The sequence below is a fragment of the Oenanthe melanoleuca genome, chromosome 27 (assembly GCF_029582105.1).
Source record: "Oenanthe melanoleuca isolate GR-GAL-2019-014 chromosome 27, OMel1.0, whole genome shotgun sequence".
Lineage (NCBI taxonomy): Eukaryota > Metazoa > Chordata > Aves > Passeriformes > Muscicapidae > Oenanthe > Oenanthe melanoleuca.
The window spans coordinates 3,445,363-3,461,255 of NC_079360.1; the positions used below are offsets into that span (position 1 = coordinate 3,445,363).

A 15,893-nucleotide genomic window follows, 5' to 3' on the forward strand; every position below is an offset into this window, starting at 1 on the left:
GGGGCAGCAGAGCATCAGCAAGGGCACCGGGAGCGCTGCGTGCTGCGGGCAGGGAGCGGGGTACGGGCGGGTCCCGGGCTGGAAGCAGGGTCTGGGTGCGGGCAGGGCTCGGGGTTTGCGCCTGCTCGCGGCTCCCTCCGAGCGCACGGCTCCAGCGCCGCCCGCTGGGTGCGCGCCCGGCAGCGGCCGCACCGGGGGCACCGAGCTGCACCTCCTCTCCCTGCCGGAGAGCAGAGAGCAGCGCGGGGAGGCAGAGCTGCGGCTGGGGCCTGGCGCGGCGGTGGTGGGCAGCTGCCCGTTCCCGCAGCTCCTGCCCGCAGCTGCCGCTGCTGTTGTTGTGCTGTGCAGCTGCAGGGGCACCGGGTGGGTGCGGGCTGCGGCGTCCCCTCCCCCAGAGAGAAACTAGGGCAGGGGGGGATCTGGAGGAGGGGGCTGGGGACAGATTGAAGGGGACGCCGCCTGTGAGCCCGGCTCGGCATGGTGCCACCCACAGCTATTTATACTGGAGCTCCAGCCTGTTTTCTGCTGGAGATGTCACCTTCGATCCTGTCTCTGCTGCCCTTCCCCGTCCCCCCTTTCTGTCTGTGAGTCCTGCAGTGGGGCTGGCACTGAGGTCGTGGAGTCAGTGAAGGGGCCCAGCATTTTTCTTGCCACCCCAAGGTGCAGGCAGGGTTGGGAGTGAGGTGTGAGTCCCCTGTTTCCCATGATGCTGCCACAGCTGTGGGGATCCCTGCCTGGCACTGCATGAGGTGCCCCCCAGCAGACAAAGGACCCTTTTTGGCGACCAGCCTGGGCAGCCTTGGGGGGGTCAGTGCTCTCACAGTGTGGGGGGCTCACCTTCTGGCCCTCTCCCCCAGTCCTGTGTGCTGAGCGGGTGGTCAGGATCACGAAGACCTACCACGATATTGACGCTGTCACCAACCTGCTGGATGAGGTATGTTGGAGATCCCACCTGTATGAGGGCTGGTGGGACCCTGGGGACACGGGAGGGGATGAGTCCCAGCTGAGGCAGGGCTGCCCCTTGCAGAAAGAGCGGGACCTGGAGCTAGCAGCACGCATTGGGCAGTCCCTGTTGAAGCAGAACCGGAGCCTGACTGAGCGCAATGAGCTCCTGGAGGAGCAGCTGGAATTGGCCAAAGAGGAGGTAACAGCTCCTGGGCACAGGTCTGGGCCTTGGCCCTGTGTGTCCCTCTGAGGGCAGCTGTGGTCACCTGGGCCTGTCCTGAAGCGCTTTGTGTCTCCAGATCGCGCAGCTGCGCCATGAGGTCTCCATGCGGGATGAGCTTCTCCACTTCTTCACCAGCACCACGGAGGAGAGCGAGCCCACCACCACCCCCTCCACACCGTGAGTGGAGTCCCTGTCCTGCCTCTCTCCTGGGGCAGAACTGCTCTGGGAGCAGTTCCAGGAGCTATCACCATCCCTAGGGTAGCACTGGCCACACTCCCTTCCCTTCCTTGGTGGCGTGGGTCCAACCCCACAGAGCTGGGTCGCTGCAGATGCCTGGGAGCTGTGGGAGTGGGCAGGGGTCTGTGGGCAGCCCCATGCTGCCTGCACTGCAGGTGCTCAGGCCATCCCTGCTGTCCCCAGGCTGTGCAGGCACGAGTCCTCGCTGTCCTTGCAGCAGTACTTCCAGTACGACACCTTGCAGCAGAAACTCAAGTGCCTGGAGGAGGAGAACCAGAAGCTCCGTTCGGAGGTGAGCAGAGCCAGCTGGTGGATGCCCCTCAGTGCCCTCCTCTGCCTTGCTCTCTATGGGGGGACCCGAGCTGCCCCCTCAGGGAGACAGGAGGTCATACCTGTCATGCTCAGCCCCTCCAACCCTCTCCCCCAGGCCGACAACATCAACGCTGAGACCCATCAGAACGAGGACCATGAGGAGCAGCTGATGTTCGACTGTGTGGATCCGTTCTGTATGTAGGGCCCGGGGGTCTGCAGGTGCTGCCTGGCTGGGTGGGCTGAGGCTGGGGCCATTCCCCAGTGGTGACCAACCCCGGCCCTCCCGCAGCCGAAGCGAGCCAGCAAGTCGTTCACCTCCTGGAGGAGGAGCTGGATCACAGGGCAGAGGACATGGCACAGAAGCAGGAGGAGATCACCCAGCTGCTGGCGCAGGTCGCGGACCTGCAGCAGAAGTGTCGCACGGTGAGGGTCCCTGCCCGTGCCGGGGGGAGGGGGAGGCGGGCACAGCGCCCTGACCTGGCCGCTCCTGCCCCCGCAGTACTGCTCCGAGGTGGAGGAGCTGCAGCAGCACCTGGCCGCCGAGAAGGAGGCGAAGCAGCAGCTCCGGATGGAAGTGAGCCCGGGGGAAGCCGTGGGTGCCCGGGCTGGTGGGGGATCCCGCCCCGCTGCCCCCGGGGCCGTGCTCGAGCTGTGCCCGTGTTCTCGCAGCTGCGGGACCTGCAGGAGAAGTACGCGGAGTGCGGCGGGATGCTGCAGGAGGCGCAGGAGGAGGTGAAGAGCCTGCGGAGCCGCAGCCTGCCCAACAGCACCGTGAGCCGCTACAGCGCGGCCAGCCTGCTGCCCGTGGTGAGCGCGGGGCCCGGGCGCCAGCGTGGGGGTCCCGGCTCTCCCCTCTACTCACACTGCGGACCTGCTCCCCAGGACTCGCTGGCGGCTGAGATCAAGGGGATGATGAGGAAGAGGACGGACAGCTCCTCCTCGGACTACAAGTGAGTGCGGTTATCGGTGGTTCGTGCTGTGCCGTGGGACGGGGGTCCGGCTCAGCCGCACCTGCTTCCTGCCCGCAGGAGCTACCAGCGCGTCTTCGAGACGGTGAAGGCCGTGAAGCAGGCAGCCAAAGCCAAGTCTTGTTCCGAGTCTCCCCACCACGTTCCAGGCTCCAAGCAATTGTCTGCTGCCCACTCTGGGGGGGCCAGCACCCCGCACACCAGCTGCTCCGGCTCGGGGGATGCCCAGTGAGTGCTGGGGTGGCGGGGAACGGGGCCGGGCGGGAGGCGGCTGCTCCTGCCCAGGAGCTGGGGTGTGCTGGTGAGCTGCTAGGCACAGGGACAGGGAGGGCAGGGTCCGGCTGAGGTGCAGCGCAGGACTGCAGCCCCGGGCACCCTGACGCTGTGCAGGAGAGCCGAGGGGGCCAGCGAGGAGTCGCGGGCAGCCCCGGGCCGGCGGGACCTGGAGGCGGCGGTGCAGCGGCTGTCGGTGCGGCAGCAGAGCCACGTCTCGGAGGAGCGCTCCTTCTTCGAGGCCGAGCGGGAACGCAAGCTCTGGCGGCTGAGAGACGGGGCGGGCTCCAGCGGCTTCCTCACCCCCGAGGGCAGCACCGTCTCCACTGGGACCAGCTACTCGGCGGGCTCGGAGATCACTGCTGCCTCCAGCTTCTCCCTCGGCTCCCTCACCTACTTACCCGACAAACTGCAGATCGTGAAGCCGCTGGAAGGTGAGGGGGCAGACGGGGTGCAGAGCTGCAGGGGCTCTGAGGGTCCAACACCCCCACCTGAGCTCCCCTCGCTGTGTCCCCCCAGGCTCTGTGACACTCCACCACTGGCAGCAGCTGGCACAGCCCAACCTGGGCGGGATCCTGGTGCCCCGTCCCGGGGTGCTCACCAAAGACTTCAAGCAGCTGGACGTAGACCTGGAGGAGGTGTACAGCCTCAATGACCTGGAGGAGGATGATGTGGACGCCAGCTCCTTCCAGCTGCTCCCTACCTCTACACCCGCCAAAGCCAAGGAGCGCCCCAGGGGTGAGCGCGGGGTTTGGGCACGGAGGGGATGCAGCTCCCGGGATGCCCCTGTCCTATCTAGGCTGTCCCTCGCCTCCCCCAGTGCTCTCCCCTCTCGCAGCAGCCTGTCCTCGCTACCCGCCTGTCCCCACGGGGATGCTCCGCCTGCAGCTGCTCCAGGGCCATTCCCGGGCAGCGGCCCCGGCGGGACGAGCCCTCGCCATCACCCTGGCGAGCCCCGGCTGCGCCCCGGCTGCCTGGCGGGGGCCGGTCTGGGACAGGCGGCATCTCCTTGTCCCACCTGCGCTGGCTGCCCCCTCTGACAGGCACCAGACACAGACACTGCTGGAGCTGCGCTCCGTGCTTGGAGCTCCCAGCCCAGATTTGGCCGTCCCGCCCGCCCTCCGCCTGTCCTGCCCCCCTCCCCATTGACCCCTTGTCTCCTGTCCCTTCCAGTGTTCCTCTCTGTTAACAACCTTCCCCAGACCCCGTCTACCTTCACCATCACCACCTGCCACATCCTCCACCCCACCACTGCGATCACCACGGTGACATCCAGGTAAGGCGCGTGGCCCCCGCCACCCGCGCTGCCTGCACCGGCCCCGGCCCCGCTGTGCCCCCCCCCCGAGCTCTCTCCTCCTCCCCCCATGCCTGATGCTCTGATGCCAGCATAGAAATATCCCCAAATCTGGCTGTTGGGGTGTCTGTGTGCCCTGCTCCCCCTCCTCTGCACTGCGGCACCCTGATGGATGGAGAGCTTTCCTCGGGTGGGCTCGCCCAGGGCAGCAGCACCCCGGGCACGGAGCAGCGAGTGCTCCTGGCACTCTGGGGAACCGACACAGCTTTCCTCCCTCCACACTCGGGCAGCAGCCAGGAACTTTTCCCAGCCGGGTGCTGGGCTGTCCCTTCACTAATGAGCACCGGTGATTAGCCCTAATGAGCCCTCCCAAGGCTCGTTGGGGGTTGGTGTGAGCTGGAGTTCACGGTTAGAAAAAACCCTGGTGTCTGGAAATTGCTTGTGGAACACTGACTGTGTCCCAATCTCTCCTGACTGCTGAGCAGCCCACAGCACTCCTCTGTGAACTTCGGGGTACTTGAGCAGTTTGCAGCCCCCCAGCTGACCCCCACTTCTGCTCTCTCTTCCCCTCCAGTCTCTATCATGCCGTCGTGCCTTCTTGTGGGCCCTTTGAGGGGCTGAGCCTCAGCAGCCCCTCACCAGAACAGACTCCCCCCACACTGGCACTTGGCCCTGGACCCCCGGACACACCCACGGGACTCTCTGGGCTCTTCCTGGGGCGAAATTCCCACTTGGCACCAGGGACTGGAGCACGGTGGGCCCCCTCCCTCCTCTCGCAGACCCTCAGCACTCTGAGCCACAGCCCCACCCTGTGCCCAGTCAGGGTGGGCCCCCAGCCAGGAGCAGCATCTTCAGCTGGAACCTGGTGGAGAAGCTGCAGCGCCTGGGGCTGGACCAGGTGGTGGCCAGAGGGGAGAAGTCCTGTGCCCAGCCACGGCCTAGAGGGGCCTGGGGCACCCAGAAGTGACACTGCTGCAGAGCCCCCAGGCTCAGGGTGAGACACATCCTCTTCCTCACCCACCCATGGGGAAACAGAGACAGGACAAGCTTCAGCCTCAGCTCCTGGTGCTGCCCCAGGTCCTTCAGCGCTCCTGGCACCAGCATGGGGGCTTTGCCCTGGCTGCAAGGACAGAAGCCAGCACTGCTCCCCATGTATGGGGGGTACAGGGGGTGCTGGCTGACCCTGTCCCTGCTGGGGAGTATGGACCCTTCACAAGAGCCAGTTTCTGGCAATAAAAACTGTTCCTGCTTCTGCTGAGCCTGTCTGCGGAGCGAGGGGCAGCTTGGCCCGTTTGGGGCTGTCCAGATGCTGCAGCAAAGGGTGATGTTCAGTCTGGGCTCAGGTGTGTCCTGGGGCAACCTGCTGGGGCCAGGGGGAGACCCCTGCACCCTGGGCTGGGCCCCTGGCCAGCACCTGCACTGGACTGGCTTTTAAAGGGAATGGTGGTTTAACTCTTTCCTGCCCACTGAATAGCAATAGTAGCAGCACCCACAGTTTGGCATGTTTTGGGGGGTGCATCTGTTGCTCCCTCCAGCTGTGTTCCTCCCTCCAAGCTGTGCCCCAACCCCTGGCAAATAAATGTGAATTCACAGAGCAGTTTGTGTGTGCTGTGTCTGCTGCTGTGCTCTGTTTTTGCTGCCGGGCACAGTTTGCTCTCTGCCCTGCTTGTCCCTCTGGGGCTGGGGGCAAATCCCCTCTGCCCACCCTCCCAGGCTCTCCCCAGCACAGCCAGGAGTGCAGAGGTCATAGTGCCAGAGTTTTATTGTGGGAAAGGACATGCACTGAGTGTGTCAGTGCTCTGTGTGGCCAGTCCAGCCCAGCAGCTACACAGCACCAGCCTCGTCCTCAGCACTGCGGCGGCCAAAGTCCATCCAGTCGGGGTAGTAGTGGTCGTGCAGAGCCTCCATCCCCTCGTCCTCGTGCACAAAGGCCTTGTGCTTGTTCAGCTCTGCCAGGGCAAAGGCAGCACTCAGAGCTGGCACAGGGGCCAGGCTCTGCCCCCTGAGGGCTGCCCACCCTGAGCTCCCAGTACCTGTGAGGACGTGGGGCAGGAACTGGGACAGGAGGTGCTGCTGCTCCTGGGACAGGTACTGGGGCCAGTCCCTCCGGACCAGGCTGGGGGGGTGCTGGTGCTGCTGGGGGTCCCCCGTGGCCCCTGGGGCTGCTGGTCGGGACAGGCAGGTGGCCACTGCCAGGGCGAGGATGAGGCTGAGGCACAGAGTCACCTTCATGGCTGTGGAGAGATTGAGCAGGGGTGGGCAAGGGGGGGAGCTGTGCCCCCCAAACTGGGACATGCTCAGCCTGCAAGGGTAGCCTGGGCACCCAGGCCACGGCCAGTGCACAGTCTCTTCTGTCCCTCCCTTTGGGTCCCAAGTCCTTCCCCTCCATCCCTTCCACCTTCTCCCCAAATCTCCATCCCTCTCTCCTGGCTGGTCCCCAATTCCCCCAGAATCAAGAGTCAAGGCAGAGGGATCCATAAGGATCAAGTCCCACTCCTTGCTCTTTGCAAGGATGCAGAACACTAAAGCACATGGCTATGAGCATCATCAGCTCCTCCTTGAGCTCAAACTGCTGGGGAGCTGAGTTCTCATCCCCAGGCCATGGCCAGGCCCCAGATCTCCTCTGCTCCTCTTAGTGGTCTCTGAGTTGCTTTGTCCCTCCCATCTGCTCCTCAGGTTTATCTCCATCTCTCTCTCCCAGTTGGTCTCCAAGTGTGGACAGTGCCAGAGCCCTGTGAGACTCACCTGTGGGTTCTGAGGCTCAGCAGGGTGTCCAGGAGGGTCTCAGTGGGTGTCTCTCTCTCTCCAAGATCGCCCTAGCCCGGTCCTGCTTTTAAAGGCACTGCCGGGGCTGCCACACCCCGGGGCGGCTCCACACACATCCACCCACCCCGGGGGGGCCCTCGGGCATCTGTGCGCTCAGAGACACACAGACACACCCAGACACACAGAGAGAGCCACAGCCCCACAGCCATACCCATATCCATACACACACATACATGTGCACACGTGTCCATACACATTCCATACAAACTCACACAGGTGTGCTCATGGCTGGCTCCATGTGGACACACCTGAACACAAATCCAGCTGCAGCTCCAGGGCACTGTGCCTTGGCTGCACATTTGTACTGGACAGTGGAGCTCTGTGTGCAGCTGAACACGCTCATGTATTATTATATAACAGCAACTACTCAGTATCATACAGTATAATACACTGCAATGGTGTGTGTATATATATAAATACATCTATATATATAATACAGTATGAAATATAAGATTTTATACAGTATAAATATATATATATATATATAATGTGTACTTTTCTAATAGATAACATAGCTTATGCATCTATGTAAATACATCCAGGTATCCATATGTACACACGGGCACAGACTCACAGCTACAGGCATGGACACACGTGTGCATGTGTGTGTTTATATGGATGACTAGATGAGGTAATTGTACATCATGCAATGATGGAGGTGTGTGCAGTGGGATGGATGCATAAGGAATGCCATGACATCTCTCTCTCTATATGTATCCACCCATATATGCACATATATGGGTGGATACATATATGTATATATGTATATATGTATATATGTATATATGTATATATGTATATGTGTACATATGTACATATGTATATATGTATATATATATATAAAAGCACAGATATATGTATACAAACATATGAATGCTTACATAAATACACAAATATCTATTTATATGTACATGTCTACATATACATATACATATACATATACATATACATATACATATACATCTTGGACTCCATGATTTTTGGCAGTCTTCCCTAACCTAAATGATTCTGGGATTTTATATACATATATATGTGTATATTTGTACACATACATCTGTGTACACATTTGTACATATATATATGTATACATACATATCTACATTTATAAATAGCAATATATAAGCATATATCTGTATAAACACACACACACACATGTATTTATCTGTATACAGAAGTATGTGTGTGTACATATGTGTATTCTTACATGTGCACCTGTGTGTCTGCACACACACAGGGATGTACCCAGCCCTGACACCCAGGTGTGTGCACTCCTTTATAAGGTGAGTTATGCCAGGGCTCCCAAGGGCTCTGTGCCCCGGGGTTGGGGGCAGTGTCTGTGAGTGTGTGTGGGGTCCCTCCAGGACACAGGCCCTGGAGCAACCCATTCTGCAGCTCTGGGTCTGTCCCTGCACCCCGAGGAGCTTTGGGGTGCTGTGGAAGGAGTGGGCCCAGCTGCCAGAGCCCCCTGAAGATCCTTGTTTGCCACCACCCACCCCCGCTGGGTATTGACGGTTCCTGCTGCCTGTATTGACCCCCCATCAGTGCATTTGTCAGACCATTTGTCTCCCTCCTTCAGCAAACCCTGTGAACGACATCCTGGGCTGACGTGTCCCTGTCCCCTGTGCTCCCAAGGAGCCGTGTCTGCCTCCTCAAACACCCCAGAACAAATGGGCTTTGGATGGGGGCGGGCAGCGGCACACCCTGGCATCGACTGCTCACCGAGCTCACTGCACGAGGAACAAACAAATTGTTTTCCAATTTCTGCCTTTTAATGACTCAATCTGGACCAAATGAGCCGTCAGGGTGATGGGGACACGGCAGCTGCTCCCTCCAGGGCATCACCCTGACGCAGGTGTGTTACCAGGCTGGGGGCACGTGGGCTGGGCCCTTCTCCAGGTGGGCAAAGGCTGAGCTGGAGGATGGACCAAGCACCCCTCGCCCCTACCTAGCTGGGGCCAAATCTGTGGGCAGCCTGGCAAGTCCAGAGGGAAGAAATCTGGGCTGGACATGCTCTGATGCACGAGGGGCAGGGGAATTCTTGGTGCAGCAGAGCAGAGATTGGGCTTTGCCAGGTTGTGGGCACAAATGCACACCCTGTTGTGAATGCTGGTCTTGGCACTATCAGCACCTGCTCTTGATGTGCAGGGCTGGTCACCTGTCTGCCAGCACCTGCTCCCTGAGGTATGGGCAGGGCTGGAGGTCACTGAGGGACAGGCAGGGCTGGAGGTCACTCTGAGGTACAGGCAGGCCTGGAGGTCACTGAGGGACAGGCAGGGCTGGAGGTCACTCTGAGGCACAGGCAGGGCTGGAGGTCACTGAGGTACAGGCAGGCCTGGAGGTCACTGAGGCACAGGCAGGGCTGGAGGTCACTCTGAGGTACAGGCAGGGCTGGAGGTCACTGAGGCACAGGCAGAGATGGAGGTCACTGAGGGACAGGCAGGGCTGGAGGTCACTCTGAGGCACAGGCAGAGATGGAGGTCACTGAGGGACAGGCAGGGCTGGAGGTCACTGAGATACAGGCAGGCCTGGAGGTCATTCTGAGGTACACGAAGGGCTGGAGGTCACTGAGGGACAGGCAGGCCTGGAGGTCACTGAGGTACAGGCAGGGCTGGAAGTCACTGAGATACAGGCAGGGCTGGAGGTCACTGAGGTACAGGCAGGCCTGGAGGTCACTGCCTCCTTGGTGCACTCACTGCTGCTTTGTGTAATTGCAGCAATTTGGTTTCCAAGAGCAAAGTCTCCCAGAAAAGTGGCAGTGACCTCATTGCTCCTGAGCAGCACATCAGAGATGGGGGGCAGTGTGGCAGTGGATGAAGAGCTGGCACCTGCTCTGGGGACCTGCCAGCAGCACGAGCAGGTGACCAGGGTGGGAGCAGCCCCCCAGCACACCCAGGCCTTCCCTGCAGGATGAGCTGGGGGCAATGGGAGGGAAACCCAGGGATTCCCTGTGCACTCTTAGGCATTTCAGTGCACTTCACGCTGCTCTTGTGCCAGAAGCACCTGCCAGCCCCCAGAACAACTGCTGCCCTCAACCAGCACGTTTTACTGAGATTTCATTCTTGCTTGTTGAGCTCCAGCTCAGAGAATAAAGAGAGCACTCAGCCCTGACCCAGTGGCAGCGCCTCCCCCTCCTCCCCAGAGCAGCTTTCGGGAAGCAGAAGGGCTGACCCTGCCCACAGCACTTACAGGAATACAGTGAGCACAGGAGTTCGAGGGTCATGGAGCCCGGGCAGGGAATGACTCAGCACCCACCCACTCCTCGGCTTTCCCTCAGCTGCCGGCAGGAGCAGCAGAGACAGCAAAGAGAACTTCCTCTTCCTGCAGTGGGCCAGAGAGGGGGCAGCCCCCAGACCCCAAGGAGTCCCCAGGGCAGGGAATCCCTCAGGCCCTGAGCACCGAGGCTGCACCACTGCTGCCAAGAGAAGATGCTCTGGCCCCTGGGAGCGATGGAACCCACCACACACGGGCTTTTGGAAACCGGCTTTATTTCAATAACTTTAAATACATTACAATAAAACATCAGAAATTAAACCAAAGCCATGTTACTGCACAGCCACAAGGCTCTGCAGCTCCAGCTACAGGGATGCTCCTTGTTAGTCCAACATCGAGCCCTTGTCACAAGTTTAACCCATGGGGCAGCTCTGGCACCTCAGGGCTCGCAGGCACTGGCACCTGAACTGCAGCCATCGGCCTCCAGGTCACTCTTCTGTCACTCCTTCAAGCCAGGCTTCCCCAAATCCCTGTGCCTCCAGGAGCCAGCACTGCCAGGGGGACGGCGCCGTGTCCCAGGCAGGACACGACTCCCCTCTGCCAGGATGGAAGCACAGCTGGACCGGGGAGCCATCAGGACAGGCTGAGTCCCTGGGCTTAGCTGGGAACAGCTGCAACTTCTGGCTTCAGGCTGGATGGTGCCTGCGTTACCTCTGGGAAATGAGGGACAGCCAGACGAGATAGCATGGGCTCGTGTCAGTTTATTACATCACCAATTACAACAGTCCAGACTCAACAGTGGACCCAAGATCGTTACATTACACAAACCGGCTGGTTTTAAACTTATGACAAGGGACAGGTGGGAATTTCATGGTAAGGATATCTTCTTGCATAAAGCTCCAGTGGCCCACAGGCACTTAAAACCCGTGGACTTTCAGCTGGTCGTCTTTAGCCAGTCCAATCTGCAAGACAGAAAATGCATTCACAGCATGGAGTGATGCCTCTGTGCATCCAAACGCTGCCCACACCCAGGGACCCGTGTGCATGTAACAAACTCGAGTTTATTTCAGCGAGCAGCAGGCTGAAGGGGTCCTACCTCCACGAGGAACTGGCAGATGTTCTTGCGCTGGTCACCCTGCAACTGAATCACTTCTCCATACTCGGGGTGCTCAATTACAGTACCATTGCAGGCAAATTTCTGCAACAAACACAAAAACTCCCTTAGCACCACACAAACATCCCTGCTGGGCGTGGCTGCTGCCCCCACCCCCGAGCTCCGAAGCCCCACCTTCTTGAAGGCCTTCACCAGTTTCTTTTTATCGTAGTCATCCGCGATGCCCTGGACTGTAGTGAGGGTCTTCCTGCCGTTGCGCTGCTGGATCCTTATATGGATGTAGTCCTCAGTGCCGGCCGGGAGCAGGTCATCACCCTTACTTGCATCCGCAAAGGGGTCTGCGGGGAGCGCGGTCAGGCCCCGCCCCGCCAGTGTCCCATTGGCCGCAGCACCCGCCCATCACATACAGGACACTGCCCATTGGCCAATGCACCCGCCCGTCATATACAGAACACGCCCCACTGGCCACCGCCCTCCGTCCGTCACACTCTGGTCCCGCCCCCGCACGCCCACCAGTCGCGCGCAGGTCCCGCCCCTGCCCCCGCGCCATTGGCGGCCGCGCCTGCCCGTCACGGTTGGGCCCCGCCCCCGCCCCCCCCCCCCGCGGCTGACGCAACCGGGCCCGGAATAGCAACTGCGCCACGGGGCGGGGCCGGGGCGGGGCCCGCGCGCTCCCCCGGCCCCAGCGCACAAAGGGCCTCACCGAAGGGCTGGAGGTTCTGGATAGCGGACATACGATACGCTTCCCTTCCCTCGGCGGAGGCGGCGGCGGCGGCGACGGGGGCGGCTGTGGCGGCGGGAGCGGCTCTGGGCGGAGGATGCTCTCGCGGCGGCGGCTCGAGGCGCTGTCAGGGGGGCGGGACTGCCGCCGACGGCTTATATACCAGCCCTACGTGACGTCATCACGCAGTGCGAACGAGGGCGTTGATTGGCCGGCGCGCGGGGGCGTCAGGACGCATCGGGCGAACGCGGCCGCGCCCCGGCTGGCGCGGGGGGAGTGGTGCGCGTGCGCGGAAGGGGGGCCCGGCAGCGCGCGGGGCGGCGCGTGCGCAGTGCGGGGCTCGGCCGGGCCGGGACCCCCGGGACCCTCGGGACCCCCCGTTCCCCCTCTGGGTCTCCTCTGGCGCACCCGAGATCCCCAAAATCCTCCCGGGAAACCCAAAATCCCCCTGGGACACCCACCCTCCTCCCCGAGACCCACAAAATACCCCCATGAACCGCAGAATACTCCTCGGGACCCCTCAAACACCTCCGTGTGCCCTTGGGACTCCTCTCCAAACAACACGGTACGCCCCGAAACCCTGAGGGGGCTCAAATCCCTTCCAGCCCTCGCAGATTTTCTGGGACCCTCTAACCCTCTGTGAAACACCCTTGTTATGTTCCCCCCAAACCTCTACGGGACCCCCAGACTTCCCCGGGAGCCCCAAAACCCCCAAAACGCCTCCTCCACTTTCCCAAAATCTGCTTGGGGCCTTCTAACCCCCTGCAGCATCCCTTGGGACCCTCCAAGCGCTGATCCCGCTCCTGCCGGCCCCTCGCTGTCCGCCGTGGTGACCATCGCTCTGCAGGGCTGCAGAGCCCGGAGCAGTTTGCCCATTCCCAGCTCTGCATCCATCACATCCATCCAGCGCTGCCAGGGCTGAGCAGGGCGGCCTGGGGCTCCCCTGGGCACTCCAGGTGTTCTGCCTGGCCAGTGCTTCAGCTCCCGGTGTCAGGAACACGCAGCGACCCCGCGCCCAGCCTGGGGTGACACGGCTGTGCCCGGCCCAGGGTGGCCTTGCTGAGCCTGGCACAGCCTGGTCACCACCCTGGTCACCACCCTGGTCACCACCCTGGTCACCACCCTGTGACTGCAGCTCTCTGGACACTGACTGATCTTGGGTCCAGTCCTGCTGGAGCTGCAGCCTGTGAGCACTCAGAGCTCACTGTGGATGTGGGTTTGTTACTGGGGTTTGTCACTGGCTGTCCCCACGGGGTGCAGTGCTGAGAGAGGAGGGTGCTGCTCCCAGGCTGCTGGCAGGGAGATGCTCAGAGGACACAGTTCTGTGTGGGCCTGGGGCTCTGCTGCCAAAGGGAAGCGCTGAAGGCGTCACCAGAATCTGACAGGAAAGGAAGGTTTTTCTCTTTAAACGAGTGAAATGGATCCCCTGGCACTTACTGCACCTCAGCTCAGTTTGACAGGCCTTGGCAGACCTCAGCCTGTGCAGGGTGAGCTCAGTTCCTTTTGCTGTCTGTCCTGAGCACTGGCCCATCTCACCCTGGCTCCTGGAGGGTCCCAAAGGCCTGGCTGGGTCAGCACATCCCAGTAACCCCAGTCATGGTGCTTGGGAAGGAGCAGTCCCTGTCCTTTTGTAATGAGACACAAAGGAGTTCTTGGGAGTCAGCTCAGGAGGGCAGTGAGCCCAAAGGCTCCTGAACCAGGGTCAGTGGGAACTGGTGATCTCAGGTTTAATCCTGTTCCTGAGTCCCAATTTTAGGGTCTGGAGCCTGGCTTGCAGTGCTAGACTGCTAAACACAGACATCCCATGGTTTTCCCAGTGCTGCTGTGGATAAATCCCCCAAACTGGTGGGTTTATCTCCCTGCCATGGCTCAGCCAGCACGGGGCTGCTGGCACAGGAACATCACATCTGCTCAGAGACGTGCTAGGGGTGCTAAAAATACCCTGAGACACGAAGAACAGTAAATCTCTGACAATTAATGGGGTCAAAAGCCACACAGATCTCCACAGAGCATGGGCTCTCCTCTGGGAGCAGGTCAGAGCTGCACAGGGAGCAGGAGCAGCGCCCTGGGGAGGCCTGGGCCTGCTGGGTGAGGATCCTGGAAAATCTGGAGCTCCTCAGCTCCCTTTGGATCCCCTGCAGCCCCAGTTCCCTGGGCAGGTGCTCCTGCCCTGCTTTGGAGCCATCTCTGAGGGTTTGATGGGTTATTGGCAGCTGGGTGTGCTGCCATCTGCGGCTCTGGCAGATGGGTCTGATGTTGCATCATTCTTGGGGGTTTTATTTAAGATAAAGGCAAATGATTTCTCTTGTGCCGGGCAGAGGGAATTGTTTGCGTTGCTGTGTTTGTGTCTCTCTGGTGTTTCTGAAGCATCTGTCTCTTCTGTTTGTGACAGATCAGCTGGAGAACTGGCTGAAATTTTCATTAGAATTTGAATTTGCTCCATGGCCACCATGAACAAGCAGATGGTTCTTCTCTCTCTTTCTGTGTTCAGATTTTCCTGCTCTCCCAGAGAAGGAGCCGTCTCTAGCAGCCGCACGGTGGAGTAGCCAGACAGGAGAAGCAATTAGAGGTTTGCATTCCATATTTCTGCTGGAGGCATTTCCAAGTCCTCACTGCAGCCAAAGGGCTGCTCTTCATATTCAACACCAAACACTTGAGCAGAGCCATCAGTACCTTCAGTGTGGTGTCAGCTGTGGGCAGACAGGCCCTGCTGCTGAGCCAGGATACCCCAGAGTGTTAGTGTCACTTCTGATTTGCACAGTCCACACGACACATCCTGGTTGTTTCCTCACCACTGGGCCCCCAGAGCCTTTGGTCCAGCACCAGAAGAGTCGAGTGTGTGTCAGACACCAGAGTTTAACCCATCACTGGTGAGGACTGAGAGCTATCAGCTGTTAACATCTGATTTTTGCTGTGAGCAGGATTCAGAGCTGGCACCTGCAGTCGTGAGTGGTTTCACAGCTGAGCCCTCCTCCCCTCTGCCTGTGTCTGGGTGCTGGTCCCGACCTGTCCTGCCGGGGCAGGTGCCGCTCCCGGCTCCCCACGAGGTGGCAATGCCGGTCTCCTGCAGGAGCAGCTCCGAGCTCTCTCAGACAGCCCAGTCTGTCCCCGGGCTGTGCGGGGGCTCCGTGCAGCCCAGCCCCGGTGCAGGGCAGCTGCAGAGCCTGTTCAGGAGCAGCAGGAGGAGCAGGGGGAGCCCAGAGCCGCCTGTGCTGTCACTGCTCACTGGAGGGCACCGCAGTCACATCCTGGGGACCATTGTGCTCCTGAGCAGCGAGTGGCACTGGCGGCCCTGCGACAAGGAAACGGGCTGGTGGTGAGGACAGGGTCTGCCCAGCAGCGGTGCCCCGCCAGTCCCGGGGATCTCCTTTGTACCCCTGCGTGTGTGCAGAGAACAGACCCGGAGACCCAGCGTGGTGCAGCTCCCAGTGTGGGGGTCCTGCAGCAGCGGCCCTGGGGCTCCTGGGGTCTCTCGGTGGGTGACCAGCCAGTTCTCACTCCAGGTCTCTGTCCTTCCTGGGTCCTGCAAGGCCATTTCACCCCGTGCTCTGAGGTGGGGGCGGGTCTTGGTGCCATCCCCAGCCCACCTGAATGGAAGGAATCATCCTGGCATTCGGCTTTACTGCTGCTCCCGCAGCCCGGCAATGCCCTGCGGGCTGGGACATTCCTAGAAACCAGCTTTTCTCCTCCAACATCCTCCTGCAGCCTCTGTGTGACTGCACGGACAGGGATTCAGGATGAGCTGGATGTTTGATGGATATTTGATCCCA

At 60.6% G+C, this 15,893-nt stretch overlaps 4 protein-coding genes across 4 annotated transcripts in view; 2 read left to right on the plus strand and 2 right to left on the minus strand.

Annotated features, from left to right (window-relative positions):
• The window catches only part of HAP1 (huntingtin associated protein 1), a 12,688-nt gene extending 6,839 nt beyond the window's left edge, over window positions 1–5,849 (plus strand). The window contains 14 exon segments of the mRNA XM_056511804.1: window positions 858–934; window positions 1,028–1,144; window positions 1,245–1,345; window positions 1,589–1,697; window positions 1,833–1,911; window positions 2,007–2,140; window positions 2,217–2,291; window positions 2,387–2,524; window positions 2,600–2,667; window positions 2,746–2,913; window positions 3,076–3,392; window positions 3,478–3,696; window positions 4,132–4,234; window positions 4,827–5,849. Coding sequence (XP_056367779.1) covers window positions 858–934; window positions 1,028–1,144; window positions 1,245–1,345; window positions 1,589–1,697; window positions 1,833–1,911; window positions 2,007–2,140; window positions 2,217–2,291; window positions 2,387–2,524; window positions 2,600–2,667; window positions 2,746–2,913; window positions 3,076–3,392; window positions 3,478–3,696; window positions 4,132–4,234; window positions 4,827–5,250 — 2,129 coding nt within the window. The 3' untranslated portion in view covers window positions 5,251–5,849.
• A 147-nt stretch (window positions 5,850–5,996) lies between these two features.
• Window positions 5,997–7,048, minus strand: LOC130264015 (gastrin/cholecystokinin-like peptide). Its single transcript, XM_056511902.1, has 3 exons — window positions 6,998–7,048; window positions 6,286–6,486; window positions 5,997–6,201 (listed from the first exon to the last, which is right to left on the minus strand). The coding sequence occupies exons 2-3, from the start codon at window positions 6,482–6,484 to the stop codon at window positions 6,077–6,079; spliced, it is 324 nt and encodes a 107-aa protein (XP_056367877.1). The 5' UTR covers window positions 6,485–6,486; window positions 6,998–7,048; the 3' UTR covers window positions 5,997–6,076.
• Window positions 7,049–11,029: 3,981 nt separating this feature from the next.
• EIF1 (eukaryotic translation initiation factor 1) lies at window positions 11,030–12,387 on the minus strand. Its single transcript, XM_056511900.1, has 4 exons — window positions 12,106–12,387; window positions 11,577–11,740; window positions 11,385–11,486; window positions 11,030–11,250 (listed from the first exon to the last, which is right to left on the minus strand). The coding sequence occupies exons 1-4, from the start codon at window positions 12,134–12,136 to the stop codon at window positions 11,206–11,208; spliced, it is 342 nt and encodes a 113-aa protein (XP_056367875.1). The 5' UTR covers window positions 12,137–12,387; the 3' UTR covers window positions 11,030–11,205.
• On the plus strand, window positions 11,676–15,059 carry LOC130263935 (cleavage and polyadenylation specificity factor subunit 6-like). The gene is made up of 4 exons (XM_056511777.1): window positions 11,676–11,754; window positions 11,919–11,976; window positions 12,034–12,688; window positions 14,615–15,059. The coding sequence occupies exons 1-4, from the start codon at window positions 11,676–11,678 to the stop codon at window positions 14,648–14,650; spliced, it is 828 nt and encodes a 275-aa protein (XP_056367752.1). The 3' UTR covers window positions 14,651–15,059.
• The last annotated feature ends 834 nt before the right edge of the window (window positions 15,060–15,893 follow it).